This window comes from Rhinolophus ferrumequinum, chromosome 15, assembly GCF_004115265.2.
Source record: "Rhinolophus ferrumequinum isolate MPI-CBG mRhiFer1 chromosome 15, mRhiFer1_v1.p, whole genome shotgun sequence".
Classification (NCBI taxonomy): Eukaryota; Metazoa; Chordata; class Mammalia; order Chiroptera; family Rhinolophidae; genus Rhinolophus; species Rhinolophus ferrumequinum.
The window spans coordinates 47,730,052-47,757,740 of record NC_046298.1 but is presented as its reverse complement, the minus strand read 5'-3'; the positions used below and the strand labels follow the sequence as shown (position 1 = coordinate 47,757,740).

The 27,689-nt window shown below is 48.1% G+C and overlaps 1 protein-coding gene across 2 annotated transcripts; it reads left to right on the top strand.

Annotated features, from left to right (window-relative positions):
- The first annotated feature begins 1,074 nt into the window (after positions 1-1,074).
- On the top strand, positions 1,075-27,689 carry LOC117034508 (leukocyte immunoglobulin-like receptor subfamily A member 5). 2 transcript variants are annotated; one of them, XM_033127522.1, is made up of 12 exons: positions 1,075-1,197; positions 1,356-1,391; positions 1,576-1,860; positions 2,005-2,307; positions 21,277-21,561; positions 21,709-22,011; positions 22,318-22,413; positions 23,709-23,822; positions 24,735-24,777; positions 24,868-24,926; positions 25,141-25,193; positions 27,206-27,689. In XM_033127522.1, the coding sequence occupies exons 1-12, from the start codon at positions 1,164-1,166 to the stop codon at positions 27,350-27,352; spliced, it is 1,758 nt and encodes a 585-aa protein (XP_032983413.1). In that variant the 5' UTR covers positions 1,075-1,163; the 3' UTR covers positions 27,353-27,689. The 2 variants fall into 2 exon arrangements, with proteins under 2 accessions (XP_032983413.1, XP_032983412.1); XM_033127521.1 differs by lacking the exons at positions 21,277-21,561; positions 21,709-22,011; positions 22,318-22,413; ... (3 more) ...; positions 25,141-25,193; positions 27,206-27,689 and adding exons at positions 4,481-4,531; positions 4,674-5,098.

Genomic DNA, 27,689 nt, shown 5'->3' with positions numbered 1-27,689 from the left:
ACTGTTCCGCTTCTAGCACAGGCCAGGTGGGGGCGGGGCGAGCTCTGGGAGGGTAGGGAGAGGGTGGCTAGTCTCAGTGCCTAAGGCTTCCGTTCTCTGCTCTGCAGTGAGGGCTTAAACCACCGTTTTCAGCCTTCTTCCTTCAGTCTTTGGTCCGAGGTCTCTGCCATGAGTGTTGGGTTCAGCCGTGTTACATGCTATCCCCTCAGCCCTGTGGGCCATAAGTGGAGACCTAGTAGTCTGAGTTCTTCCCTCTCCTGCAGCTGTGGTAGTTCCAGGATGCAGCGAACGCAGAGCACCAAGCTAGGTCTGCGTTCTGTGCCCACGCGGCCCCCTCTTTGCACTTCTCCTTTCCTTCCTCCCCCACTTGCACAATTCGCCCACCTTTAGATGATTTCTGTGGGTGACAGATAAGTACTGACATAAAGGTCATCTTTCTCTTAAAAATTAAAACTCTAACCCAAATAAAAGTCGCCTAAAGCTTACCTGTGGGATCACAGGATGAGGGGACAGCTCTGCCAAGGAACAAGGGGAACTGAGGAGCAGGAATGACTCAGGGGTTTGTTCCAGGAAGGCAGGGTACATGCCGTCACTGAGAGAAGGGAGAAGTCCATGACGGGGGCTGTGATAGAAAGAAAGCCACACTCTGGGCCAGAGGAAAGGTCACGTTTCCTTCCGTTATCTCCCTGTGTTTCCCTTTGTGCTCATTGTCACAGTCATGCTCCCTGAACTGCACAGTGAGATGTTAAGTGTGTGTCTCTGCTGATCTGAGCTCCGCAGCAGGAACCCATGTCTTCTTGAAGCTTCTCCAGGGCCTGGGTGCCCATGGTCCATGGTCAGGACCCCACAGGGAGGTGCTGGTGGACAAGCTGAGGATGAAGGAGACCCCATGGGAGAGGCTATTACAGGAAAGGGACGTGCCCTGGGTCACCTCACCTGGGAGAGGTATCTCAGGAACTCACTAGGTCTATTTGCTGTTCCATCCTAGAAATGATAAAAGGCTCCTGAGGAGGGGTTGTTCCTCTTTCTGTGGAGCTGCTGATGTGAAAACCCCATGAGAGGGAGGGACATCTTCTGAGTGACCACACCCTGTGCGTCTGTCTGTCCTGAGAGCTCTGTGCTTTCCTGCATCTGCACAGCCCAAACCGGAGGAAGGAGAGGCCATGATCCCCACCCTCACAATCCTGCTTTGCCTTGGTGAGCTTCACAAGGGGGAGGGAAGCCCTGGTCTGGAAGAAACTTGCTCCACAAGCAGACTCTGGCCACTCAGGAGACCCCTGGGCTCAGGAGGCTCACAGGGAGGAGAGATCTGCTCAGAACTCAGGGGCAAATCTCTCACAGGGTCTCTCTTCCAGGATTGAGTGTGGGGCCGAGGACCCGAGTACAGGCAGGTAAGTCTATCCCCAGGTGTCCCCGTTCTCATCTTTTCACTGGGGACAATGGGCCATCCCATGGGCCTCTGGAGATGGAGAACAGATCTGGGTTGACAGATGGGGAATGCCTGGGAGGTTTGGGGTGGAGAGCTGGGAAGTGGGAGTGGGGAGTGTCTCTAACCCAACCTCTGATTCCTTCCAGGGACCCTCCCCAAACCCACCATCTGGGCTGAGCCAGGCTCTGTGATCCCCTGGGGGAGCCCTGTGACCATCTGGTGTCAGGGGACCCTGAAGGCCCAGGAGTTCCGTGTGGATAAAAAGGGAAGCACAACGCCCTGGGACAGACAGAACCCACTGGAGCCCGTGGACAAGGCCACATTCTCCATCACACACATGACAGAGCACACTGCAGGGAGATATCACTGTTACTATCTCAGCTCCACCAGCTGGTCACAGAGCAGTGACCCCCTGGAGCTGGTGGTGACAGGTGAGAGGACACTCTGAGTTCCAGCCTCAGCCTCTGCCCTCAGGAATGGGGTCTGCTCTCAGGGTGTCCCCTCTCACAGCCCAGCCCTAGGGGGTATGAGGGAAGTGTGAGCTCCATTTAACGCTCTGCCTCCTTCTCTCCTAGGATCCTACAGCAAACCCAGCCTGTCAGCCCTGCCGAGCCCTGTTGTGACCTCAGGAGGGAACGTGACCCTCCTGTGTGGCTCACGGGAGGGATTTGGCAGGTTCATTCTGACTAAGGAAGGAGAACACAGCCCCCCTTGGACACTGGACTCACAGCGACACCCCAGTGGTGATTCCCAGGCCCTGTTCCCTGTGGGCCCAGTGACCCGCAACCATAGGTGGACATTCAGATGTTATGGTTCTTACAGGAACACCCTCCAGGTGTGGTCACACCCTAGTGACACTCTGGAGCTCCTGGTCTCAGGTGAGGAGCCCAAACCTGTTTTCTTTGTGTTTGTACAGTCAGCTCAGGACCCTACCCAGCTCAGCCCCTATCTAGGAAGGGAGTGAGGGGGTTCTAAGGGAGTGTCATCCCAATGGGGATCTGCCCCTGAGAGGGATGGAGAACAACAGGGCCCTCCCAGCCCTGCCCCTTCCACATACCTGTCACCTGAATTCTCCAGGTCTTGAAGTGATGGCCTGGTGGAGGCCATAGGGCAGAAGAAGAGTGTGAACAAATACAGGGTCTCTGTGGGAAGCGCCAGGCGCTCATCCTTCTCTTGTCCTTTGCCCAGGACCCTCAGCGGACCCCAATCCCTCATTCACTGGACTCATCTCTCCAGCTGAGTCCCGGGTTCACTTTACTCAGAGGGAGCACAGACCACCCCAGGTTAGTTCTGAGTCTCTCAGAGGATATAACGTCCCTCAGATATTCAAGGACTGAGTTGTCTCCCGAGAGAATGTGAGTCGGGGAGAGATCCAGGGCAGGGAGCACCAGAAGAGTCCAGGGGCTTTGAGGCTGACAGATGACAGGTGGGGCGGTCAAGGCAGAGGGAGATATATGGGGTGGGATCCACGGGCAGAGGGGATCTCACTGCTCCCAGAGGTGGTGATTTTGCACCGGTCCCTTCTTATCTGGATATCAATTTCTCCCTGTGTAATACAGTATATCTCAAAGGACATCTCAGTCCTGTCCATGCAGGACACCACCTCAGGTGTGCAGAAGTGAAGAACGGGCAACGTTGGGTGTTTGAGGTGACAGGGAAGATCAGAGCAATGACGCAGGTGACGTCCCGAGCACTTTCCTATCAGCTCTCTGGTGCTCAGCCTGTTCTAAGCAAAGGAGAAACGTCAAAATCAAACAAAAATAAACAAGGGCTTGGAGACCAGGCCCTACGGGATATTAAATCCCAGTTCTGCTGATTTCTTGCTGTGGGACCATGGACAGGCCACATTCTCTCCCTGGGTCCTAATTTCATTGTCCGTGGAACGTGTCTCCTACCATCTCCCTCATAGGTTTGCTGAAAGATTTAGGTGAGACCCCAGAAGCAGAAGCTCTCAGCATAGGATGGACCCACCCAGTGCTCAAGAAATGGCACATCCATCCTTGTGTCCCCTCCCAGATACGCACATGGAAAAGTCCAAGCAGGTCTCATGTGGGAGTGTGGGGTCAGCAGGACCGAGGATAGATCCTGGCAAGAATTGAGGTTTGGAAATGGCATAGAGTCCATCCCACACAGGCCGTGGCTCTGAGTGGTCCCATTTAGGTCCCCCAAAGTCTCTGATGGGTTGCTGAGTGGGAGTGACAGTGCAGAAGTGCATTCAGCTCTAAATAAAGCAGAGAGCTGGAGCACGCAGGGACCAGGGAACAGGCCATTACAGTCAGAGAAAGAGCCACCACAGCATGAAGCTGGTGTCTGCCTGGTGGAGCAGCATGAGGAGAGCACAGTTCTGGGTTCAAATCCCAGCTCTGCCACTTTCAGGCTGGGTGACTTAGGTCATCAGATTTATGTCTGTGAGCCTCAGTTTCCTCAGACCCTCAGCCCAGAGCCTCAGCCAAGTGGAAGCAGAGAGAGTGCCATCCCTGTGCCCCCACGTCTCCCTGTTTGCTATTCTGGGAGTCCAGACAGCGTCATGTATATTGAGAGGTGGAGAGAAAGAGGCCAGGTGTGGATGCTGCAGGATGTGAGGGGCCAGGGAGCTCAGTCTCAGCCCTTCTCCTGTCCCCTTCACAGGGCCCCCTCACTCCCCACACTGAGCCCCCTCCTGGGCTGGGGAGCAGAGACCTCTCAGTCTGGGCGTCCACACCGAGGGGCTCAGCTGGGGAGTGGGCAGTGTGGTGGCAGTGGGGCAGGGGTCCTGCTTCTCTCAGTGGTTGAGTGAACACTGAGCGGGCAGTGAAATCTTGCATCCTCCTACAGCAAAAGGCCTGTTCACTCCTGGGGTGTTTCAGAGCCATGAGGGGGGAGACTCGCACTGGATCAAACTTGACTGTTTGTGGTACCTGGGGTTGTGGACTCAGCGTTCACGGGGTGAGGGTGGAGTGGAGGCATTCAGGGGAGGCAGGGGCCTGGTTGGGGCTCAGGAGGCCGGTCAGCCTGAGAACGGGGAGAAGGCGAGGCTGAATGAGACGTCCATCCACTCTTTCTGACTCCTAGGAGGCCCCGGTGAAGTCACTCCCCTGCCCACAGAAGTGGGCTCCCAGACAGGTAAGTCACCTGGGAGTGTGTCCAGGGGGAGCGCTGGGCAGGACAGGTTCTGTGCCCAAAGGACAAGGATCCCCTGTCTCATAGGTCCAGGGCTGGGCTGGGTCCTGTCCACCTGGTAGTGACCCCTGTCCTCTGCTTCCAGCCCCTGCCTCCCAGAATTACATGGTGGGGAACTGTATCCGTATCGGACTGGCCGGTGTGGTCTTACTGATCCTGGTGGTGATTCTGGCAGAAGCTGGGCACAGCCAGTGCACGTCCCCACACAGAACTCAGGAGGGCGCCCACCAGAGAGATTAGACCCCAGCGTCCCAGGAGGGACCTCCCCAGGGCTCCAAGACTCACATCTGTCACCCACCTTACCCAGGCGCTCAAACTGCACCTGCCCTGGGCCTCCCTGCACCCCACTTCTTCCCTTCCTGGAATGGTGTCTGCCTTCCTTGATCTGTGGTCTCCTCAGGTCCCCAATGTCTTGGATCAAAAGTCCAGGGAAGGAAACACAAACCAAAGCCCCAGTGAGATATCACCTCACACTCATCAGGATGAATGTGGAAAGGAAGTGAAGGAATCGGAACCCTGGTGCCCTGCTGGTGCGACTGCACGATGGTGCAGCCACCGGAAGGTGACGTGGCAGCTCCTGAAAACCTGCGCCCAGAATCACCACACAACTCAGCGAAGGAATGGCCCACACTCAAAGAAATGCCCGCAGAACCTTGACGTCTGTGCTCTCACGCCCACAGCAGCAGTATTCATGATAGCCAGTGTCATCACCAGGCTCCTCAAACGTGGGGACAGAAGCAGATGATCAGTGTCAGAGTGATGCCACATGGGAAGGACAGCCCGGCAGAGGTGGCTTTGAGGACAGAGGAAGGGGCCACATGTCACAGAATGCGGGGCCTGTAGACGCTGAAAGACAAGGAATGGACTCTCCCCTGGCGTCCCCAGGAAGGAACGCAGCCCTGCACACACCTGGATTTCAGCCCAGTGAGGCCCGGTTTGGACTCTGACCTCCAGAACCGTAAGATAATAAAGCGTGTTGTGAGCTATCATGCTTGTGCTAATTTGTCACAGCAGAGCAAGGAGTCTCATACGCCTGGCATCCAACACTCTATGGTCTCAGGAGGCCCTGCAGGGAAAATAGCCTTGGTCAGGCTTCCTCCCCGGCCAGCTGCTGGCCCTGACCTGGAGACCTGCCGGTCCTATAAGATGCAACGCAGTGCAGGCGCCGTCCACCTTGCAGACATACTGTAAATAACCTTATGTAAGCACCCTGGCTGTGAGCCACCTTTGTCTCTGTATGGTATAAAGGGGACTGGCCATTTCATGAGGAGGGCTGCTGAGACAGGACGGGGACTGCTGGCTGCATCCTGTGATGGGACAGATTGTGCCCAATAAGCCTGAGTAAAGTATGTCTACTTTGCCTTCGGTTCCATGTATCTTCTTCTAGCTCCCAGACCTGCGGACCCCTTACCCACTCGGACACGTGGTGCAGTGGGCAGGGTCCTGGCCAGATAAGAGAGCTGTCCGTCCAGGGACAAGAGGACATATGGCCCCACACGGTGTGCGATATCCGTTGGCCGCTGTTCTCAGGAGCTGGGCTCCCGTGGAGGGTGGGAAGATATGGATGGTTCTCCGGCCAGCATAGAAAAGGCCTGACAGGTTTTAACTGAGCAGTTGCTGGAACAGGCGAAAGTCGCTGCCGGCCATGTGGGCTGGACGTTCCTCACTGCACTGCGTAGCTCCGAAGAGGACGTGCTCGCTGAAGCAGCCTGAATGTGGGACCTGCAGTCTCAAGAGGAAGCGCTGGAGACCCGAGTCTGTCAGCTCCAGGAGGACCTCCATGGTCGGGGGTCTGAAACACACGCTCCCCCGGAGTTCCTGATGGAAGACGTTGGGGAGCCTGAAGACATCCCACACCCCTGTGTTTGGCCAATTGCGCAGCAAAAGGTAAAACATGAACAAACTTTGGGGCCCAGGGGCGTTGCTGCCAGCAACGCACCAGTGACTGAGTTCACAACTTACACTCCCTAGACTCCCACGTTGTTGTGAGAATTGGGGAAGCGGTGCCGGCAACGCCCTGAGAGCCACTGCCGCCTTGGTTGTTGTGCTTGTGGGACAAGCAGACGGCATTCTCTGCTCCCCAGGCGAAATGGAAAAGCTAGCCTCTGTGATGGTACATCCGTCCCTATGGCAGCGATCTGTGTCCCTTCATGAATTCATGAGACCGCTGGAGGTCAGCTCCTTCCAGTTTGACTAGGGGGTGACCACGGTACCCAGTCAGAGGGGACGAGCGGGGATTGTAGGCCCCATGTGGAACTGTCCATACATCCGTTCCCCTCTAATGTGCAGAGGGTTTTGGCCCCGGTTGACACCAGCGCAGACTGCAGTCTTGTTTATGGGAACCCAGAACTGTTCCCGGGACCAGCCATCTGCATTGATGGCTACGGGGGAAAGACTGTGATGGTAAAAGCTGTTTCCTTACCACTGGGTATAGATAGGCTTCCCCTCCGAACCCACACGGTATAAGTCTCCCCTATCCCGGAATATATTCCAAGGGTGGACGTGCAGCAGGGCCTCAGCTTGCAGACCTGGTGGAGAGTTCCGCCTCTGGATCCGGGTGGTGAAAGCAGTGACCTGTGGGCGTGCTCATAATCCCGCTCAAGTGTTGCCACAGCCCCGGCGAGTGGTTATGGTGAGACAGTCCCGCCTGCTGGGGAAGAGGAGGAGATTGGCCACACAGTGTTAGAGCCCGAGAAAGCACATAGTGTGAGACCCATGCGCAGTGCCTTTAAATCCCCTGTATGGGCAGTGAAGAAACGGATGGGACCTGGCGAATGACTGTGGACTACGAGGACCTGAGCAAGGTGGGGCCACCTTTGCACGCTGCAGTGCGTTCCATGTATGATTTGATGGACCGCTGGACTGCCCGCCTGGGAACGGGCCACTATAGGTAGTGGATCTGGCGAATGCCCGCTTCTCTATTCACACTGCACCTGAGAGTCAAGAGCAGTTTGCCTTTACTGGGGACAGGCATCGGTGGACCTTTGGAGTCCTCCCACAAGGACACTTGCACGGCCCCACTGTTGGCCATGGACTCGTGGCCCAGGACTTGGCACCGTGGCATCACCCATCCTCTGTGATCTTGTTTCACTATGTTGATGACATATTACTAACATCTGATTCTTTCAGAGTTAGAGCAAGCAGCTCCCTCTCTCCTCTGCCGCTTGAAGTCACGTGGCTGAGGGGTGAATGAGGGAAAGGTCCAGGGCCCTGGCTTATCTGCCAAGGTTTTGGGTGTTGTGTGGTCGGGTAAGACAAAGGTCATACCAGAAGCTGTTATTGATAAAATACAGGCATTTCCCCGACTGACCGAGGTCTCCCAACTACAAGTGTATTTGGGTCTGCTGGGGTATTGGTGGGTGTTTATGCCCCATTTAGCACAGATGGCAAGACCCTTATATTCCGTGGCAAAGAAGAGTGCCCCATTGGATTGGACAGAAGCTATAGAACAAGCACTTGCTGCCACAAAACGGGCACTGCAGCAGGCACAATCTCTACAAGTGGTAGACCCTGGTGGCCCGTTTGAACTTGATGTTCATGTTACCCAAGAGGGTTAGATTTGGGGCCTCTGGCAACGGCAGGAGCATCTCCGATCACCAGTGGGGTTCTGGTCCCAATTGTGGAAAGGAGCAGAAGTCTGCTACTCCCTGATAAACAGTTGGCCGCTGTATACGCAGCTTTGGAGGCCAGAGAAGCCACCACAGGAACAGCGCTGGTGTTGATTTGTACAACCTAACGTTCAAGGTTAGGTCCGTACATGGACCCAGGAGCCCAAAACGGGGGTGGCACAGACCATCACCCTCGCCAAGTGGGGAGCCTACTTGGAACAATGTAGCACCCTCAGTTCAAGCCTCCTGAGCACAGAGCTACAGCAGGTCCTGGGGCCTGTGGAGCTTGTAGGCCAGGCTGAGCCAAGGCTCTGCCTATGGGGGAGGACTTGGAACTCTCGCCCTACAGAGAAGGACAGCCCCCAGTTCCTGAATATGCCTGGTTTACTGATGGCTGTAGCTGGGGAGCTGCTGCCCTTTGAACGGCTATTGGAGTTCAGCCCAAAACAGACACCATTTGGTTTGATAACTGGGATGGGCCAGAGTAGCCAGAGAGCAGGGCTACAGGCTGTGTGGATGATAATCAGCCATGAGCCCGGACCCCTAGTTATTTGTACTGACAGCTGGGCGGTGTTCCAGGGCCTAACGTTTGACTCCCCATATGGAAACACCAAAACTGGTTGGCAGGACACCATCCACTGTGGGGTCAAGCCATGTGGCAGGACCTCTAGGACCTAGGGCAGGGAAAGGAGGTGACCCTAATGCATGTTACAGGTCACTCCCCCTTAGTGTCCCCAGGTAATGATGAACCAGGTGCCCTAGCATGGGTCCAGTGGTCAGAACGGGCCCCTGCCACTGATGTGGCCCATTGGCTGCGTAGGGAATTGCAGCACGCTGGAGCCGAACCATGTGGCAGGTGAGCAGACACTGGGGTCTGCCCTTGAAATGGCAGGAGATAGCAGATGCCTGCTATGACTGTGTCGTCTGTGCCCAGGATGGCTAAAACTTTAGCCCCCAACGGCTAAAACTCCCTTGAGTGACACAGCAGCTTACGCGAGGGAGGGTGCCCCTCACTCGTTGGCAAGTAGATTATATAGGACCCCTGCCCAAAGCCTGGAATGCACTTGTGCGTTCAGAGCAGTGGACACTGCTACAGGGTTACTGTTTGCTTGGCCGTGTTTGGTTGCCAATCAGCGATACAGGTCCCCAGGGCTAAAGTCACGATGTCTGCAGAGCTGTGTTCTCCGGAGACTCCAGGGATGCATCCATTTCCTCGTCTTTTCCAGCGTCTACAGGTCACCCACATCCCTCAGCTCAGGGTCCTTCCTCCGTCTCCAAGCCAGCAATGGCGGGGCAAGTCCTTCTCGTGCTACCTGTTCCCCACCTGTTCCCATCATCACATTTCTTTCTCTGACCCTCCCCCCGCCACCCTCATCCACATTTAAGGACCCTGTGGTCACATTAAGGCTCCCTGGAGATTCCAAGGTAATCTCTGCACCTCAAGGTCCTTTATTTCATCACATCTGCCGAGTCTCTTTTGCCAGGTAAATAACTTATTCACGGGCTCTGGAAATCAGGATGTGGGGTCTGTGTGAGGCCGTCATTCAGTCCCTCACATTCTATGTTCTGGAAGTCAAGGCACAGCAATTCCCTTAAATTCTTTTTATTATGTGTATGGCTTTTTTGTGCACCAGATGCCCTTAAATAGTTTACTTTCTTTTTTTTAATTAAAATATGTTAGACATATACCATTGTGTAAGTTTAAGGTGTACAGCATGTTAATCTGATACATTTACAAGTGTATATTGTAATATGATTGCGTTGTAGTGTAACTATCACCTCTATCCTATTACATAATTATTATTCTTTTTTTTAGCTACTGGATAAAGTTCTAGTCTCTTTGCAAGTGCAGTGATTATACCTCAATATTGTTGTCTATATTCACTATACTCTGCCTTAGATCTGTAGGACCTATTGATTACTCTTGCAAGTTTGTCCCCTTAAAAACAACTGCTAAAAGAACAAGACAAACAAATGAGAAACAAAAACTCATAGACACAGACAATAGTTTAGTGGTTACCAGAGGGTAAGGGGGGAGGGGGGTGGGAGATGAGGGTAAGGGGGATCAAATATATGGTGATGGAAGGAGAACTGACTCTGGGTGGTGAACACACAATGGGATTTATAGATGATGTAACACAGAATTGTACACCTGAAATCTATGTAACTTTGCTAACAATTGTTACCCCAATAAATTTTAATTAAAAAAAATACTTAAAAAAAACTGCTGTTCTATCCCCCACGCTCATCGCTTAGCAACCATTCTTCTAATCTGTTTCTATAAATTGAACCTCTTCAGATTCCACATATAAGTGAAATCAGACAGTATTTGTCTTTTTGTATCTGACTTATCTCACTTAGCGTAATGTTCTCAAGATCCATCCATGATGTCACAAATGGCAGGATTTCCTTCCTTCTAATGACTGAATAATATTCCATTGTATATATTTCACATCTTTTTTTATCCTTTCATCCATCGATGGGCACTTAGGTTGATTCCATAGCTTTGCTATTATGAATAATGCTGCAATAAACATAGGAGTACATATATCTTTTGGATAACCTGTTTTTCTTTCCTTTGGATATAAGCGCAGAATTAGAATTGCTAGATCATGTGGTAAGTTTCTATTTTTAATATTTTGAGGAACCTCCACACTGTTTTCCATAGTAGCTGCACCCATTTACATTCTTACCAACAGCACATAAGGGTTCCCTTTTCTCACATCCTTGCCAGCACTTTTTATCTCTTGTCATCTTCTAGATAGGCACCCTGACAGGTGTGAGGTGATATCTCATTGTGGTTTGGTTTGCATTTCCCTGATGATGAGTGATGTTGAGCATCTTTTCATGTACCTGTTGGCCCTTTGGGTGTCTTTTTTGAAAAAAAAAAAAAGTCTATTTATTTCCTCTGCCCATTTTAACTTGGATTGTTTGTCTTGTTATTGAGTTGTATGAGTCCTTTACATATGTTGGATATTGACACTGTATCTGATATGTGGTTTGCAATTTTCTCCCATTCTGTAGGCTTTCTCTGTAGGTGCAGAGCCCCACACAGCTGTGCTTGGGGAAGCCAAGCACTCACCCACTACTCTCCCTTTCAATGTTGTGTCACCTGGGGGGAGGGCAGCATTGAAAAAGTTGTACCTACCCTCTCAAATGCATCTTCATTCTCTTAATTACAATGAAGTTCAAGATACAGGTTTCGTTTCTAAGTATATGCACCCTAATACTTAGTGGGTTTTTCTTCATCTCTCTAACATGTTGAATTATTTATCTCTTGAACTGTTATTAGGCATCATTCTCACTTCTTTCCTTCTGACACAATAGATATGACACTGGAGCTCCTCATTCAAGTATCTTGAATTCCATTTCTGGTCTCTCTAAGCTGTATTCTGGAAAATTTCCTCAATATTGTATTCCAATTCCATAATTGGCCCTTTGCTTGTGTTTTGTCATTGATGGAATGCATTTTTATTTTTATTTTATTTATTTTTTGCTTCTGTTTCTTTTTTTTTAATTTTTAAAACTTTTTTTTAGTTTTTTTTAGTTATAAAGCAATGTAATATTTAAACATTTACTTTTTATTAGTTTCAGGTGTTCAAAACAATGTAATAGTTAGACATTAACACCCCCCTCACAAAGTGATAACCCCCTAACCCAATCTAGTACCCCTCTGACATTGTATACAGCTGTTACAATTCCATTGACTCTATTCCCTGTGCTGTACTCCACATCCTGTGACTATGTAGATGTAGATATAGATGTAGATATAAATATAGATATATAGATTTTATATATATATATTAAATTATAGTTGATATTCAATATTATTCAGCTTCAGCTTCAGGTGTACACTGCAGTGGTCAGGCATCTACACTGTCCATGAAGTAGTCTCCCTAATAAGACATGTGCCCATCTGACACCCTACAAAATCTTTACAACATTATTGATTGTGTTCCCCAAACTGTCTTTCATATCCTGTGGCAATATTGTAGTGACCAATTTGTGCTTTCTAAGCCCTTCCCCTTCTCCCTCATCCCCACCTCTTCCCATCTAGCAACCATCAGTTTTTCCTCTATATCTATGAGACTACATCTGATTACTTTGCTCATTTATTCAATTCTTTAGACATATAAGTGATATCATATGGTATTTGTCTTTCTCCGTCTGACTTATTTCACTTAGCATAATGTTCTCTAGGTCTATCCCATCTGGCAACCATCAAAATGTTTTCTGTATCTATGAGTTTGTTTCTGTTTTATTTGTCAATTTTGTCCTTAGATTCCATACAGAAGTGAAATCACATTCTTTCTCCATCTGACACTCCACTCCGCACAATACCCTCCAGGTCCATCCACGCTGCCGCACACGGCAAGAGCCCGTTCCCTTTCATGGTCCAGCAGTTTTCCATTGTATATATGTGCCACCTCCCCTTTATCCGTTCTTCCATCGACAGACACCCAGGCTGCCTCCACATCTTGGCCATTGTAAACAGTGCTGCAACGAACATATAGATGCACACGTCCCCTCGAAGTAGTGTTCCAGGTTTCTTTGGATAAATACCCTGAAGTGGAATTACTGGGTCCTTCAATGTCTTTTCTTATAGACTTTGTTTTAAAGTCTATTTTGTCTGTTATAAGTATTGTTACCCCAGCTTTTTTTGTTTTTCTAATTTCCATTTTCATGAAATACCATTTTCCTTTTATAAATTAAAATTTATTGGGGTGACAATGGTTAGTAAAATTACACAGGTTTCAAGTGTACAACCTTGTAATACATTGTCTATGTATCACATTGTGTGTTCACCACCCAGAGTCAGTTCTCCTTGCATAACTGTATATTTGACCCTGTTTACCCTCCTCTACCAAAATATCATTTTCAAACCTTTTATTTTCTATGTGTCTTTTACTTTCAGTGTGTCTTTTACTTTCAATCTGAAGTGAGTCTCTTGTAGGCAGCATGTGTAAGGGATTTGCTTACTTTTTAAAAATTAGTTTCAGGTGTACCAAACAATGTAATAGACCTTTATACCCCTCACAAAGTGATAACCTCCTGCCCCAATCTACTACCCCTCCTACCGCGTATATACCTGTTACAATTCCATTGACTCTATTCCCTATGCTGTATTCCACATCCCATAACTATATATGTATATTTATAATAAATATAAGTATTTATTATAATAAGTGTAAATATTTATTATAAATAAATTATATACATTTAATTATAGCTAAATTCAATATTATTCAGCTTCAGCTTCTGGTGTACAGCACAATGGTCAGGAATCTACAAACGTTTTGTAGGGTTTTATTTTCTTATCCATTCAGCCCTCCTATGTCTTTTGGTTGGAACATTAATCTATTTACATGGAAAGTAATTGCTCATATACATGTAGCTATTGCCATTTTATTATTTATAATTTTGAGGTTTTTTTCCGTCTTAAAGAAGTCCCTCTAACATTCCTTATAATATTGTTTTGGTGGTGATGAGCTCCTTTAGCTTTTTCTTGTCTGGGAAGCTCTTTAAAGATCTGTCCTTCAATTTTCAATGATAGCCTTACTGGAAAGAATAGTCTTGGTTGTAGGTCATTGCTTTTCATCACTTTGAATGTTTCCTGCCAATCCATTCTGGCCTCCAAAGTTTCTGTTGAGAAATCAGCTGACAATCTTATGGGAGCTCCCTTATAAATTACTAGTTGCCTTTCTTTTGCTGCTTTTAGGATTCTCTCTTTGTCTTTAACCTTTGCCATTTTAATTATAATGTGCCTAGGTGTGGTCCTGTTTGGGTTTGTCTTGTTTGGGACTCTGAGTTTCCTGGGCTTGAATGTCTATTTCCTTTGCTAGGTTAGGAAAGTTTTCAGTCATTATTTCTTCAAATAGGTTCTCAATCCCTTGCTCTCTCTTCTTCTGGTACCCGTATGATGTAAATGTTATTATGCTTGATGTTGTCCCAGAGATCTCTTAAACTAGTCTCATTTTTTTTGGATTCTTTTTTCTTTTTCCTGTCCTAAAATGATATTTTATGCTACCTAGTCTTCCAAATCACTGATTTCATTATCCGATTCATCTAGTCTGCTGGTAATTCCTTCTAGTGCATTCTTCATTTCAGTTATTGTTTTCTTCACTTCTGACTGGTTCTTTTTTATGGTTTCTATGTCCTTTTTTTTTTTCCATTCTTGCAATCTGTTTTTTGAAATTCTCACTAAGTTCCTTGAGCATCCTTATAAACATTGTTTTGAACTCAGTCTCTCTGGTAGATTGTTTGCCTCCATTTCTTTTAGTTCTTTTTCTGGATTTTTCTCCCATTCCTTCATTTGGGACACATTTCCATGTTTCCTCATTTTGCTGTCTCTCTGTGTTTGTTTCTATGTATTAGGTAGATCTGTTATGTCTCCCAGTCTTGGCAGGGTGGCCTTATGTAGTAGGTGTCCTGTGGGACCCAGTGGCACAGTTTCCATGGTCATTTGTTCTGGGTGCTCCAGGAGAGTCCCTTGTGTGGATTGTGTGTGCTCTTCTGTTATAGTTGAGCCTTGATTGCTACTGGCATGTCAGTGAGTGTGATTGACCCTTAGGTTGACTGGCTGTGAGGTTTGGCCACATCCACAGCTTATGGGCTGCTGTGTGGGAGGCTTACCCCACTCAGTAGGATTTGTCCCAGTGGGTACTGGTGCCTGTTGAGACCGCCCTTTGGGCATATCACTTGTGGGGCTAATTAGGTTATGCTTTGCTCTGATCTGAAGCCAACCGCCAAGTATGTTGGTTATGGGGGCCCTTGAGAGGGGTTGTGGTGCAGGCCCAGGTCAGCCACTGCCTGTGACTGGCTGACAGCTACCTGGTAGGAGCTACAAAGTGATCCGCAGTTGTTCTCTGCCTGTGCTAAACCTGGAGGCACGTGATAGAGGCCATGGTGTGAACTGAGGATGGCTGCCACCAGCACCAGGCCTGGGGTCACTCCACAAAAAGCCAGGACATCCAGAGGCCTGCTCCCACCTGCCAGCTCCCTTAAGGTTCAGCCACTGATAAAGCCTCATGCTGTACACGAGTTGGGTGAGGCAGGGTCTCAGGGAGTCACTAGAGTGGGAAGAGATGTGGTTAACAGATTAAAGTAGACTCTGGTTTAGTACCAGTACTGAACCTAAAACAAATCAGCAAAATCCTTAGAGCACACTGAGGCTAGTCACTGCCCACCTGGAGACTGTGGATTTAAGAGAAAATCTGGGTTTCCCAAAGCCTTCTGTCCCATCAAAATTGTTTGAATCCCCACTTGTTTTCACAGCCAGATGTTGTGGGGTCTCCTCTTCCTGGCACCAGTACCCTGGGCTGGGGAGCCTGGTGTAGGGGGCTGGGCTCCTCACTCCTCTGGGGCAAACCACTGTGGCTGAGATATCCCTCCTGATTCTCAAGTGCCACACAGGGGTTTGAGGCCTCTTTCACATCTCCGCCCCTCTAGCAGTCTCGACGTGGCTTCTCCTTTTTTTTTTTTATTAAAGTTTATTGGGGTGACAATTGTTAGTATAGTTACATAGATTTCAGGTGTACAATTCTGTAATATATTATCTATATCTCACATGTGTATTCACCACCCAGAGCCAGTTCTCTTTTCATCACCATATATTAGACCCCGTTTACCCTCTTGTAGAGCCCCCTCTCCCCCCTTACCCTCTAACTATTGTCTATGTCTGTGAGTTTTTGTTTCTTCATTTTTTGTCTTGTACTTTTTTTGTTTTCAGTTTTACATACCACATATCAGTGAAATCATATAGTTCTCTACTTTTTCTGTCTGACTTATTTTGCTTAGCATTATAATCTCAAGATCCATCCATGTTGTCACCAATGGTACTATTTCATCTTTTCTTACCACTGAATACTATTTCGTTGTGCATATATACCACAAGTTCTTTATCCATTCATCTATCAAAGGACATTTTCGTTGTTTCCATGTTTTGGCCACTGTAAATGAAGCTGCAATGAACATTGGAGCTCACATGTCTCTATCGATAAATATTTCCAGATTTTTTGGGTAGATACCCAGGAGAGGGATCTATTCGTAACTTTTTGAGGAACCTCCACACTGCCTTCCAGAGCGGCTGCTCCAATCTGCATTCCCAACAACAGTGTATGAGGGTTCCTTTTTCTCCACAGCCTCTCCCACACTTGTTACTATTTGTCTTGTTGATGACAGCTATTCTAACTGGGATGAGGTGATATCTCATTGTGGTTTTTGTTTGCATTTCTCCGATGATTAGTGATGTTGAGCATTTTTTCATATGTCTATTTGCCATTTGTATGTGCTCTTTGGAGAAATGTCTCTTCAGGCCCTCTGCCCATTTTTCAATTGGGTTGTTTGTTTTTTTGTTGTTGAGTTTCATGAGTTCCTTATATATCCTTGGATATTAGCCCTTTATCGGAGGCACTGTTTGCAAAAATCTTCTCCCATTCAGTTTGCTGCCTCTTTATTTTGTCGATGGTTTCTTTTGCTGTGCAGAAGCTTTTAAGTTTCATATAGTCCCATTCATTTATTTTAGTTTTTACATCCCTTGCCTTTGGAGTCAAATTCATAAAATGCTCTTTGAGGTCCATAATTTTAGTACCTATGTTTTCTTCCATGCAGTTTATTGTGTCAGGTCTTACGCTTACGTCTTTGATCCATTTTGAATTAATTTTGGTACATGGTGACAGATAGCAGTCCAGTTTCATTCTTTTGCACGTGGCTATGCAATTCTGTCAGCACCATTTATTGAAGAGGCTGTCTTTTCTCCATTGTATGATTTTTGCTTCTTTGTCAAAAATTGTCTGTCCATGTTTATGTGGTTTTATTTCTGGGTTCTCAATTCTATTCCATTGTTCTATGTGTCTGTTTTTCTGCCAATACCATGCTGTTTTGATTATTGTACCCCTGTAGTACAAGCTAAAGTCACGGAGTGTGATACCTCCAACATTGTTCTTTTTTCTTAAGATTGCTTTGGCTATTCGGGGTCTTTTGTGGTTCCAAACAAATCTGATGATTTTTTGTTCTATTTCTTTAAAAAATGCCATTGGGATTTTGATGGGGATTGCATTAAACCTGTATATTGCTTTGGGTAATATGGCCATTTTAACTATGTTGATTCTTCCAATCCATGAGCATGGAATGTTTTTCATTTCTTTGTGTCTTCTTCAATTTCTTTTAAAAATGTCTTGTAGTTTTCAGCATATAGGTCTTTCACATCCTTGGTTAAGTTTATTCCTAGGTATTTTATTCTTTTTGCTGCAATTGCAAAAGGATTTTTTTTTTTTATTTCTTTTTCTGAGATTTCATTGTTAGTATATAGGAATGCAATGGCCTTTTGTACGTTAATTTTGTAGCCGGCAACTTTACTGTATTCGTTGATTGTTTCTAATAGCTTTTTGGTGGAGTCTTCAGGGTTTTCTATATATAGCATCATGTCATCTGCAAAGAGTGACAATTGAATGTCTTCATTCCCAATGTGGATGCCTTTTATTTCTTTCTCTTGCCTGAATGCTCTGGCGAGGACTTTCAACACTATGTTGAAAAGCAGAGGTGATAGGGGTCAGCCCTTTCGTGTTCCTGAATGTAGAGCAAAGGGCTTCATGTTTTCACCGTTAATTATGAGATTAGCTGAGGGTTTGTCAAATATGGCCTTTATTAGGTTAAGGTATTTTCGGAAGAGGTCTTTCTTTTGTTTTCCAGTACGTGTTGGTAGAATATTTTATTTTCTCTTTGACCACAGCCTTTTATTCTCTCTCATGCTGTAGTGTTATATTTTCTCTGCACTATTCCAGCTTCTCACACAAAGAGGGGATTCCCTGGAAGGAGGGCTTCTCCTCTGTGAACAGTTCTCCTGGGTCATAGGGCATCGCCTCCTTGGTGTGATGTGGAGAGATTCTGAAGTTCCAAAGCTCTACCTCCACCAGATTCAGAGACAATGTGTTTCAGTAGCTCTGTTTATTCCTGCAGGAATTTGCTCAGATAGGTGGGGACAGGGGCATGGTGGGTTGTGAAATGTGGCCCAGAGCAACGGTGGCAACCACCACCACAGTCAGTCTTGCTTCCACAGCTTCCTGCCCTCTGCCAGATCTAGTTGGGCTGGGAGTCCTTGTCTGCGGCCCACAGTTCTCAGAACTGGAAATATTCTGTTCTTTTGATCTGACACTGCTACTGTTCTGCTTCAAGCACTGAGCTGGTGGAGGTGGGGAGAGCTCTGGGAGGGTAGGGAGGGGTTGGCTAGGCTCAGTGCCTAAGGCTTCCATTCTCTGCTAGGCAGTGAGGTCTTAAATCACCATTTTCAGTCTTCTTCCCTCAGATTTGCTCCAAGGTCTCTGCCATGAGTATTGGGTTCAGCCATGTTATATGCTCTCCTGTGGGCCATAAGTGGAGCACTAGCAGTCTGAATTTTTCCCTCTCCCACAGCTGTGGTAGTTCCAGAATGCAGCGAGCACAGAGCACCGAGCTACGTCTGCGTCCTGTGCCCACGCACCCAGTCTCTGCACTTTTTCCTTTCCTCCTCCCCTACTCATGCAATTTGCCCACCTTTAGGTGATTTCAGTAATGTGCCTCTTAGTCTTGCCTGTCTGCTGTGAGGGAGTCCTTCGTGGAGTTAGAGTTGTTCAATTTGTTGTAAATTTCAAGAGGCTCACCTGACAATACCATTTTTATGTGGCTTCTTATTTATATTTTTTATTGTAGGACTTCTGTTCAGCTAGACTTCAGATAGTTCTCCAGATTGATTGTTTTATAATTTAGTTGTAATTTTAACGTGTTCACAGAAAGATGCAGGCACAGTGTTTGTCTACTTTGCCATATTGGAATCTCTTGGAATGCATTTTTGTTTTGTTTTTAATTTTTTTGAAATGTATTTTTACTGTGTTCATTCTATTTGATTTTTCATCTCTAATATTTCTAAATAATTTAATAACTGCCTATTTTTCTGTAACTTAATTCATATTCTTGTCTCAAAAATTCAGTATCCCCCTTTATTTTTTCAGATATTTAAACATGCTTAATTCTAAGTAATTTTCATATCTTCCTATTGATTATATTTTGTTGGATATGATGCTCCCCATTATCAGTAGCTTGTTGTCTATAGCACTGTTTGTCATTATTAGGATTACCCTCTATTGTCCATTCTTGTTGGAAGGCACTCCTCCCACACACCTGATCTTCCAAGAAAGGTTTCTTCCAGGGCTGTCTTGGGAGTCAGGCTGACCAGGAGGGATAATTGCAGCTTCTCCTGCTCCGTGGTGTCCACTCTCTCAGACTTAGCTCCTGCTCAGGGCTAGACAGGGATGTGTCACTGCTGGCCTCATGCTCACGTATCAGCAGAACTTGCAATGAATCTGTTCCACACACACTCACAGGGAGGTGACTCAGTGCTGACCATGGGCCTGGATGAGTGAGCAGAGATATTCCTGTGCCCAAAAACACTAGGTAGGGAGTACCACAGCTTCCAACCTTCACTTGAGCCTTAACCCTCCTTTCCTGTGAGGATCTGAGGTCCCTCTCTGTGTCCACATAGCTGGAAATCTCCACTCTATGGCCCTTGGATGGTCCCGGGTACAGGCAGCTACTCAGCTTTGTTCTCTATTCTTTTGTGTGGTTTCCTGTCTATTTGTGGAAATTTCATTTCTCTTTTTCTGCAAATGATTATTTCTACATATTTCAGAAATACTGAGTAGCATTTATTGGTATTTGAAGCAGACAAGGGCTCTGGAGTGAACACAACAAACATCCATCTTGACTGAAGTCTGACACCATGACCTGGTCGAAAAGTCAACAGTGATTGATCTCCTGTCATGAACCAGGAACCAGTGACACCTGGAGTTACTGAAGAGTGGGATTTATGACAGTGTGATCCAACGAAGACAACGAAGTAGATAATGTGTTATTGTCCAGGTCACATAGGCAGTGGGTGACAGATAAGTACTGACATAAAGGTCATCTTTCTCTTAAAAATTAAAACTCTAACCCAAATAAAAGTCGCCTAAAGCTTACCTGTGGGATCACAGGATGAGGGGACAGCTCTGCCAAGGAACAAGGGGAACTGAGGAGCAGGAATGACTCAGGGATTTGTTCCAGGAAGGCAGGGTACATGCCGTCACTGAGAGAAAGGAGAAGTCCATGACGGGGGCTGTGATAGAAAGAAAGCCACACTCTGGGCCAGAGGAAAGGTCATGTTTCCTTCCGTTATCTCCCTGTGTTTCCCTTTGTGCTCACTGTCACAGTCATGTTCCCTGAACTGCACAGTGAGATGTCAAATGTGTGTCTCTGCTGATCTGAGCTCCGCAGCAGGAACCCATGTCTTCTTGAAGCTTTTCCAGGGCCTGGGTGACCATGGTCCATGGTCAGGACCCCACAGGGAGGTGCTGGTGGACAAGCTGAGGATGAAGGAGACCCCATGGGAGAGGCTATTACAGGAAAGGGACGTGCCCTGGGTCACCTCACCTGGGAGAGGTATCTCAGGAACTCACTAGGTCTATTTGCGGTTTCATCCTAGAAATGATAAAAGGCTCCTGAGGAGGGGTTGTTCCTCTTTCTGTGGAGCTGCTGATGTAACAACCCCATGAGAGGGAGGGACATCCTCTGAGTGAACACACCCTGTGCGTCTGTCTGTCCTGAGAGCTCTGTGCTTTCCTGCATCTGCACAGCCCAAACGAGAGGAAGGAGAGGCCATGATCCCCACCCTCACAATCCTGCTTTGCCTTGGTGAGATTCACAAGGGGGAGGGAAGCCCTGGTCTGGGAGAAACTTGCCCCACAAGCAGACTCTGGCCACTCAGGAGACCCCTGGGCTCAGGAGGTTCACAGGGAGGAGAGATCTGCTCAGAACTCAGGGGCAAATCTCTCACAGGGTCTCTCTTCCAGAATTGAGTGTGGGGCCGAGGACCCGAGTACAGGCAGGTAAGTCTATCCCCAGGTGTCCCCGTTCCCATCTCTTCACTGGGGACAATGGGCCATCCCATGGACTCCTGGAGATGGAGAACAGATCTGGGTTGACAGATGGGGAATGCCTGGGAGGTTTGGGGTGGAGAGCTGGGAAATGGGAGTGGGGAGTGTCTCTAACACAGCCTCTGATTCCTTCCAGGGTCCCTCCCCAAGCCCACCATCTGGGCTGAGCCAGGCTCTGTGATCCCCTGGGGGAGCCCTGTGACTATCTGGTGTCAGGGGACCCTGAAGGCCCAGGTGTTCCGTGTGGACAAAGAGGGAAGCACAGCACCCTGGTATACACGGAAGCCACTGGAGCCCGCGGACAAGGCCACATTCTCCATCACACAAATGACACAGCACACTGCAGGGAGATATCGCTGTTACTATCTCAGCTCCACCAGCTGGTCAGAGTACAGTGACCCCCTGGAGCTGGTGGTGACAGGTGAGAGGATAGTCTGGGTCCCATTCTCAGCCTGTGCCCTCAGGAAGGGGGTCTGCTCTCAATATGTCTCCCCCTCACTTCCAGCCATGGGGGTGTGAGGAAGGGAGGTGTGAGCCCCATTTAATATGCTGCCTCCTCTTCTTCTAGAATCCTACAGCAAACCCTACCTCTCAGCCTTGCCGAGCCCTGTTGTGACCTCAGGAGGGAACGTGACCCTCCTGTGTGGCTCACGGGAGGGATTTGGCAGGTTCATTCTGACTAAGGAAGGAGAACACAGCCCCCCTTGGACACTGGACTCACAGCGACACCCCAGTGGGGATTCCCAGGCCCTGTTCCCTGTGGGCCCAGTGACCCCCAGCCACAGGTGGACATTCAGATGTTATGGTTCTTACAGGAACACCCTCCAGGTGTGGTCACACCCTAGTGACACTGTGGAGCTCCTGGTCTCAGGTGAAGAAAACCTGCTTTCTTTGTGTTTGTACAGTCAGCTCAGGTCCCTACCCAGCTCAGCCCCCATCTAGGAAGGGAGTGAGGGGGTTCTAAGGGAGTGTCATCCCAATGGGGATCTGCCCCTGAGAGGGATGGAAAACAACAGGGCCCTCCCACTCCTGCCCCTTCCACATACCTGTCACCTGAATTCTCCAGGTCTTGAAGTGATGGCCTTGTGGTGGCCATAGGGCAGAAGAAGAGTGTGAACAAATACAGGGTCTCTGTGGGAAGCGCCAGGTGCTCATCCTTCTCTTGTCCTTTGCCCAGGACCCTCAGGGGACCCCAATCCTTCATTCACTGGACTCATCTCTCCAGCTGAGTCCCTGGGTTCACTTTACTCAGAGGGAGCACAGACCACCCCAGGTTAGTTCTGAATCTCTCAGAGGATATAACGTCCCTCAGATATTCAAGGACTGAATTGTCTCCCGGGAGGCTGCGAGTCGGGGAGAGATCCAGGGCAGGGGGCACCAGAAGAGTCCAGGGGCTTTGAGGCTGACAGATGACGGGTGGGGCGGTCAAGGCAGAGGGAGATATATGGGGTGGGATCCATGGGCAGAGGGGATCTCACTGCTCCCAAAGGTGGTGGTATTGCACAGGTCCCTTCTTATCTGGGTCTCAATTTCTCCCTGTGTAATACAGTATATCTCAAAGGACATCTCAGTCCTGTCCATGCAGGACACCACCTCAGGTGTGCAGAAGTGAAGAACGGGCAACATTGGGTGTTTGAGGTGACAGGGAAGATCAGAGCAATGACACAGGTGACGTCCCGAGCACTTTCCTATCAGCTCTCTGGTGCTCAGCCTGTTCTTATCGAAGGAGAAACATGAAAATCAAACAAAAATAAACAAGGGCTTGGAGACCAGGCTCTACGGGATATGAAATCCCAGCTCTGCTGATTTCTTGCTGTGGGACCATGGACAGGCCACATTCTCTCCCTGGGTCCTAATTTCATTGTCTGTGGAACGTGTCTCCTACCATCTCCCTCACAGGTTTGCTGAAAGATTAGGTGAGACCCCAGAAGCGGAAGCTCTCAGCATAGGGTGGACCCACCCAGTACTCAAGAAATGGCAGATCCATCCTTGTGTCCCCTCCCAGATACGCACATGGAAAAGTCCAGGCAGGTCCCATGGAGAGTGTGGGGTCAGCAGGACAGAGGATAGATCCTGGCAAGACGTGAGGTTTGGGGATGGCACAGTCCATCCCACACGGGCCGTGGCTCTGAGTGGTCCTATTTAGGTCCCCCAAAGTCTCTGATGGGTTGCTGAGTGGGAGTGACAGTGCAGAAGTGCATTCAGCTCTAGCTAAAGGAGAGAGCTGGAGCACACAGGAACCAGGGAACAGGCCATTACAATCAGAGAAAGAGCCAACAGAGCATGAAGTTGGTGTCTGCCTGGTGGAGGAGCATGTGGAGAGCACAGTCCTGGGTTCAAATCCCAGCTCTACCACTTCCAGGGTGACCTAGGTTCATCAGATTTATCTCTCTGAGCCTCAGTTTCCTCACCTGTGAAATGGGTAGAGGTGGGGGTGGCATTTGCATGTTGCTTGATTGTTGTGAGGTTTAGAAATGATGAATTCACTGACCCCAGAATGTGCCTGGCACACAGTAGGTGCTCAGTTAAATGGCATCATTGGTTCATTCATGACATCACTTGTCCAAGGTCTTCAAATGTACCAGAAAGTTCTGATCGGCGTCTCGGTGACCCTCATCCTGCTGCTCTTCCTCCTCCTCTTCCTCTTCCTCCTCAAGCACCAGCACAAATGCAGCAAGTCAGGTGAGTAGATGGGGAGACATGGTCTAACTGAGAGGTGAGACCTTCTTCTAAAGACACATGAAGTGACCTCTTAGGGCACCAGCCAAAATATGGCACCAAAAAGATAGAAAAAAATGTTCACTTTTGAAAATTCTCCTAATTAAACAATCAAAAATTTCTAGAAAACTCTTTCCATCCCAATGCACCTCAAATCTTGGGGTGGAGATGTGGGATACCCATGGAAGTGTTGCATTGAGGGGAAGGGTTCTACATGGAGGTTGCAGGGGTGTACCAAGCACCTGAAGGGCCACGCTGGTGATGGGGAGGGGTGCCACGTGAAGGTGTCATTGTCAAGGGCAGTGGGGAGTGGGGATGGTGGTGAGGGTCGGGGAAGATGTGGAAGTGGTTGGGAGTTTAGTTGCTTTGAGAAAATATGTAAATGTCTTGGGGATAAATGTCTGTGAAGCATTTATAGATGTGCAAAGGCAGTTGGCAAGAAAGAAGTGAGGTGTTCTATTGGAATTAGAAATGTCAGTATAACCTCATTAAAAAAATAAACGTCTGTATATCAATTGACATAGAAATGTTTACAGGTGTAAGAGTTTGTACTGTGTGTCCCAGCTATGTCCACTACACACGGTGACAGCCCAGTAGAAATAAGCACACCCATCACCTAGATCTTGGCTTCTAAGTACCATCTTCTATTAGAATAAAGAGGTTTAATGAGGACAGACTTAGACTTTTAAAACTTTTCTTTCAGTTTCATAAAAGTTTATTGAAATCATCCATGCAAGTCTTGTGTGTTACCGTTTAGTCTTGTTTACATTGAACTCCAAATGGACCGGGGTGGGGACCAGAGTATCTGAGATCGTGATGCAGCCCTGGGCGCTAGCTTTTAGGGTATTTTAGAAGCTTATCTCTAACATTGTGCAGGTGTTTCACACCCTGAAGCTCCGGCCAGAGCACTGCAGAAAAGGTAACTTCTCCCCAGAGACAACCCCCGGCCTCCCTCCCCCACCTGTGGCTCTATCACCACTGCTTAATGCCGTTGTGTTCCTCCCCTCAGTTCCAGGTCCAGCTCCACGGCTTGTGTCCAAGAGGAGAACCAGTGTAATAGGGGAGGAGGTGAGGTCCTGCTGGGAGACAGGGGCAGATCAGGCGTTGGGAGGAGTTCTGGGCTTAGGGGTGAGAAAACATGAAAATTTCCAAATCTGTGTGATGCTAGACACATTCCTGCACCTTGATGGGCCTCAGTCTCCCCACCTAAGATCGGGAAGGGTGTGTGGGATAGCAGGATTGCAGCAATCTTGGCACGAGATAGACTTTTCTTGTTCTCCAGATGCTCCCATAAGAGATCTCCAGCCTGAGGAGGACAAAGAGATGGACAGTTGGGTAAGAATCCAGCCCTGTCCGGGGACCCCGCACAGGCTTGTTAATAAGCTACATCCATAGGAGGCTTCTCTCTTCTCCTGTCACTCAACTGTCAGCAGCATCTGACCTTGCCTTTCCTCCTGAAAGATGATACATTCAGGCTGCTAGGACACCACTTCTCAGCAGGTTTTACTGATACCACGTGGGCCGCTCCTTCTTGGTTTCCCTACTTGGAGATATATATATATATCACTTTCATCCAGTTTATTGAAATCGTATGCTGGGGAATTAGTTTCACTGAATATTGCTTCATGGCACAGAAAACCCCTTCCCCCAAAACTCCCCAAACGCGATACATGGATTTAATTAGTTATTATCTGCTTGGGTCCTTTTAATTGTTGTACTTGTACTGATAGTGCTGTCATGGAGAGTTGTATAGTTTGTGCACTGCACAATGAGACTCGTAGGGTTTGAGACCCTACTGGTGGGGTCTGAGTGGTGTGCCTTTTCTTGTTCACACAGGCCCCCTACAGACTAGCCTATCGATGCACATGGATCCTCTGCCTTCCTTTTTCTCGGCTTATGCTCCTGCCTCTGGTCCCATGGATTTAGACGCAGGGGAGCCGCACAATAATGTACCTTGGGTGTAGTAATTAGCATTTGGCTCCTACCCGCACAGGAAGTCCACCCAGCTAACCTCAGCGTGAGAAAACACTGTATTTTCTGTTGTCAAATTTGATTAACCCCAGGTGTAGCTAGGCCCTTTCTGTGCTCATGAATCCACAATGATTTCCTGCCCTGACCTCTTGCCTGAGCACTAGCCTCGGACATCCAGCTGCCTGTGAGCCGTCTCTATTGTCCATCCAGCAGGCATTGTAACATCACACGTGCAACTCTTAAATCCCCCCAAAGGGTTGTTTCTCCCACAATGTTCACTACCTCCAAAAAATTCAGAAGTCTTTCTCAATTCTTTCCTTGCCCTTGTCCCCCACCGATATCAAGAGACATTTTCTTTGTCACAGCTGGGAGTGGGTGCCAATGGCATCTAGTGGCCAAGGATGCTGCTAAACATCCTGCACTTCACAGGACAGCCCCACCAACAAACACTCGCCTGGCCAAACGTGTCCATTCTTCTGAGTGGAGGGACACTGTCATAACTAAAGTACTTCTTTCAGTCACTCACTCTTTATGGTATCACTATTTCATTTTCTCCTGAACACTTATCACCATCCCAAATTATCTGTTTCCTTGTTTATGAACTGTTCCCAACCCAGAGACTATGAATTCCTTGAGCACAGGTCCCTTATCTGTCTTCTTTGACCCCTGGCAAGTGCCTTGTCTCTCCATCTTTTTCTATGTCTCTCTCTATAGGTAGATAGATGTACACAACATACAGCATATATGTACATAACATATATGTATATATACAGCATATATATTATATATATATATATATTTCCCCTATGTATACAATATACATATAGTATATACATGTATGTGTGCATACTTGTATGTGTCTGTTGGGTGAAGTGATGAATCAAAGCCTAGTTTCCCCTTATTAGTTCATTTACTTATTCAGTGAGTCAACAAATACTTACTAGGAATCCATCTTTGCAAGGCTCTGTCACAGACTAGCTAATATAAACAAGAATGAAGATGCATCTGAATGAGCGATTCACACGATCTGATGTACATTTTCAAGTCAGCTCTCTGGCTTCTGGGTAGAAACCTAACTAAAGAGGGATAAGTGAAAGCAAAGAGAGGAGTTTCACCCCCTCACTGTCTCCGCCTAGCAGAGGCCCGACAACAAAGACCCCCAGGGAGTAATGTACACCCAGCTGAACCTCTCAGGGCTCATGTGGGGGGGGGGGGGCACTGTGCCTTCTGATCTGTCAGAGGAATTGCTGGACACAAATACCAGACAAGTAGGCGAGGACAGGCAGATGGACAGTCAGGTGGACTTTTTCTGCTCCCAGCGCCCTGGCTTCTCCCCAAGCCAGTCATGCACCTGACTCTCAGTCTCACTCCTCCAGGATACTCCGTCTGATGCCCCCCAGGATGTGACCTACGCCCACCTGAACCGCTTGACACTCATACGGGGGACAAGTGCACCCCCTTCCTCCCAGTCAGAGGAGCCCCCAGATGAGCCCAGCGTGTACGCTGCTCTGGCCATCCACTAGCCCGGGAAGGGCCCAGACCCCACTCCAGGGAGGGGGCCTGCAGGGACTCTGGAAAGCACAGGACCTGCCACCATGGAGACACAGCTCACAACCCCAAGCCTGGGGACCTTGTGAAAGCAAACAGGATATGCCAAGACCTTAGGAGTGACCTAATTCTCCACATTGAGATAAGTATGAGCTCTACATTTTTAGAAATAGAGCAATACACTTCTACATAACCAATGGTTGAGAGAAGAAAACCCCAAATGAAGATATAACTTTTTTTTACTTAAAAGATAAAGTGAATCTTTTATATCAACACATGTTTTTACCCACTGCTAATGCAAATGTTACATAT

Coding starts and splice junctions, on each gene's coding strand:
- LOC117034508 (XM_033127522.1), top strand. CDS start 1,164: ATGATCCCCACCCTCACAATCCTGCTTTGCCTTG. Junction 21,562..21,708: donor CCTGGAGCTGGTGGTGACAG/GTGAGAGGATAG, acceptor CTCTTCTTCTAG/AATCCTACAGCAAACCCTAC. Junction 24,927..25,140: donor CCAGTGTAATAGGGGAGGAG/GTGAGGTCCTGC, acceptor CTTGTTCTCCAG/ATGCTCCCATAAGAGATCTC.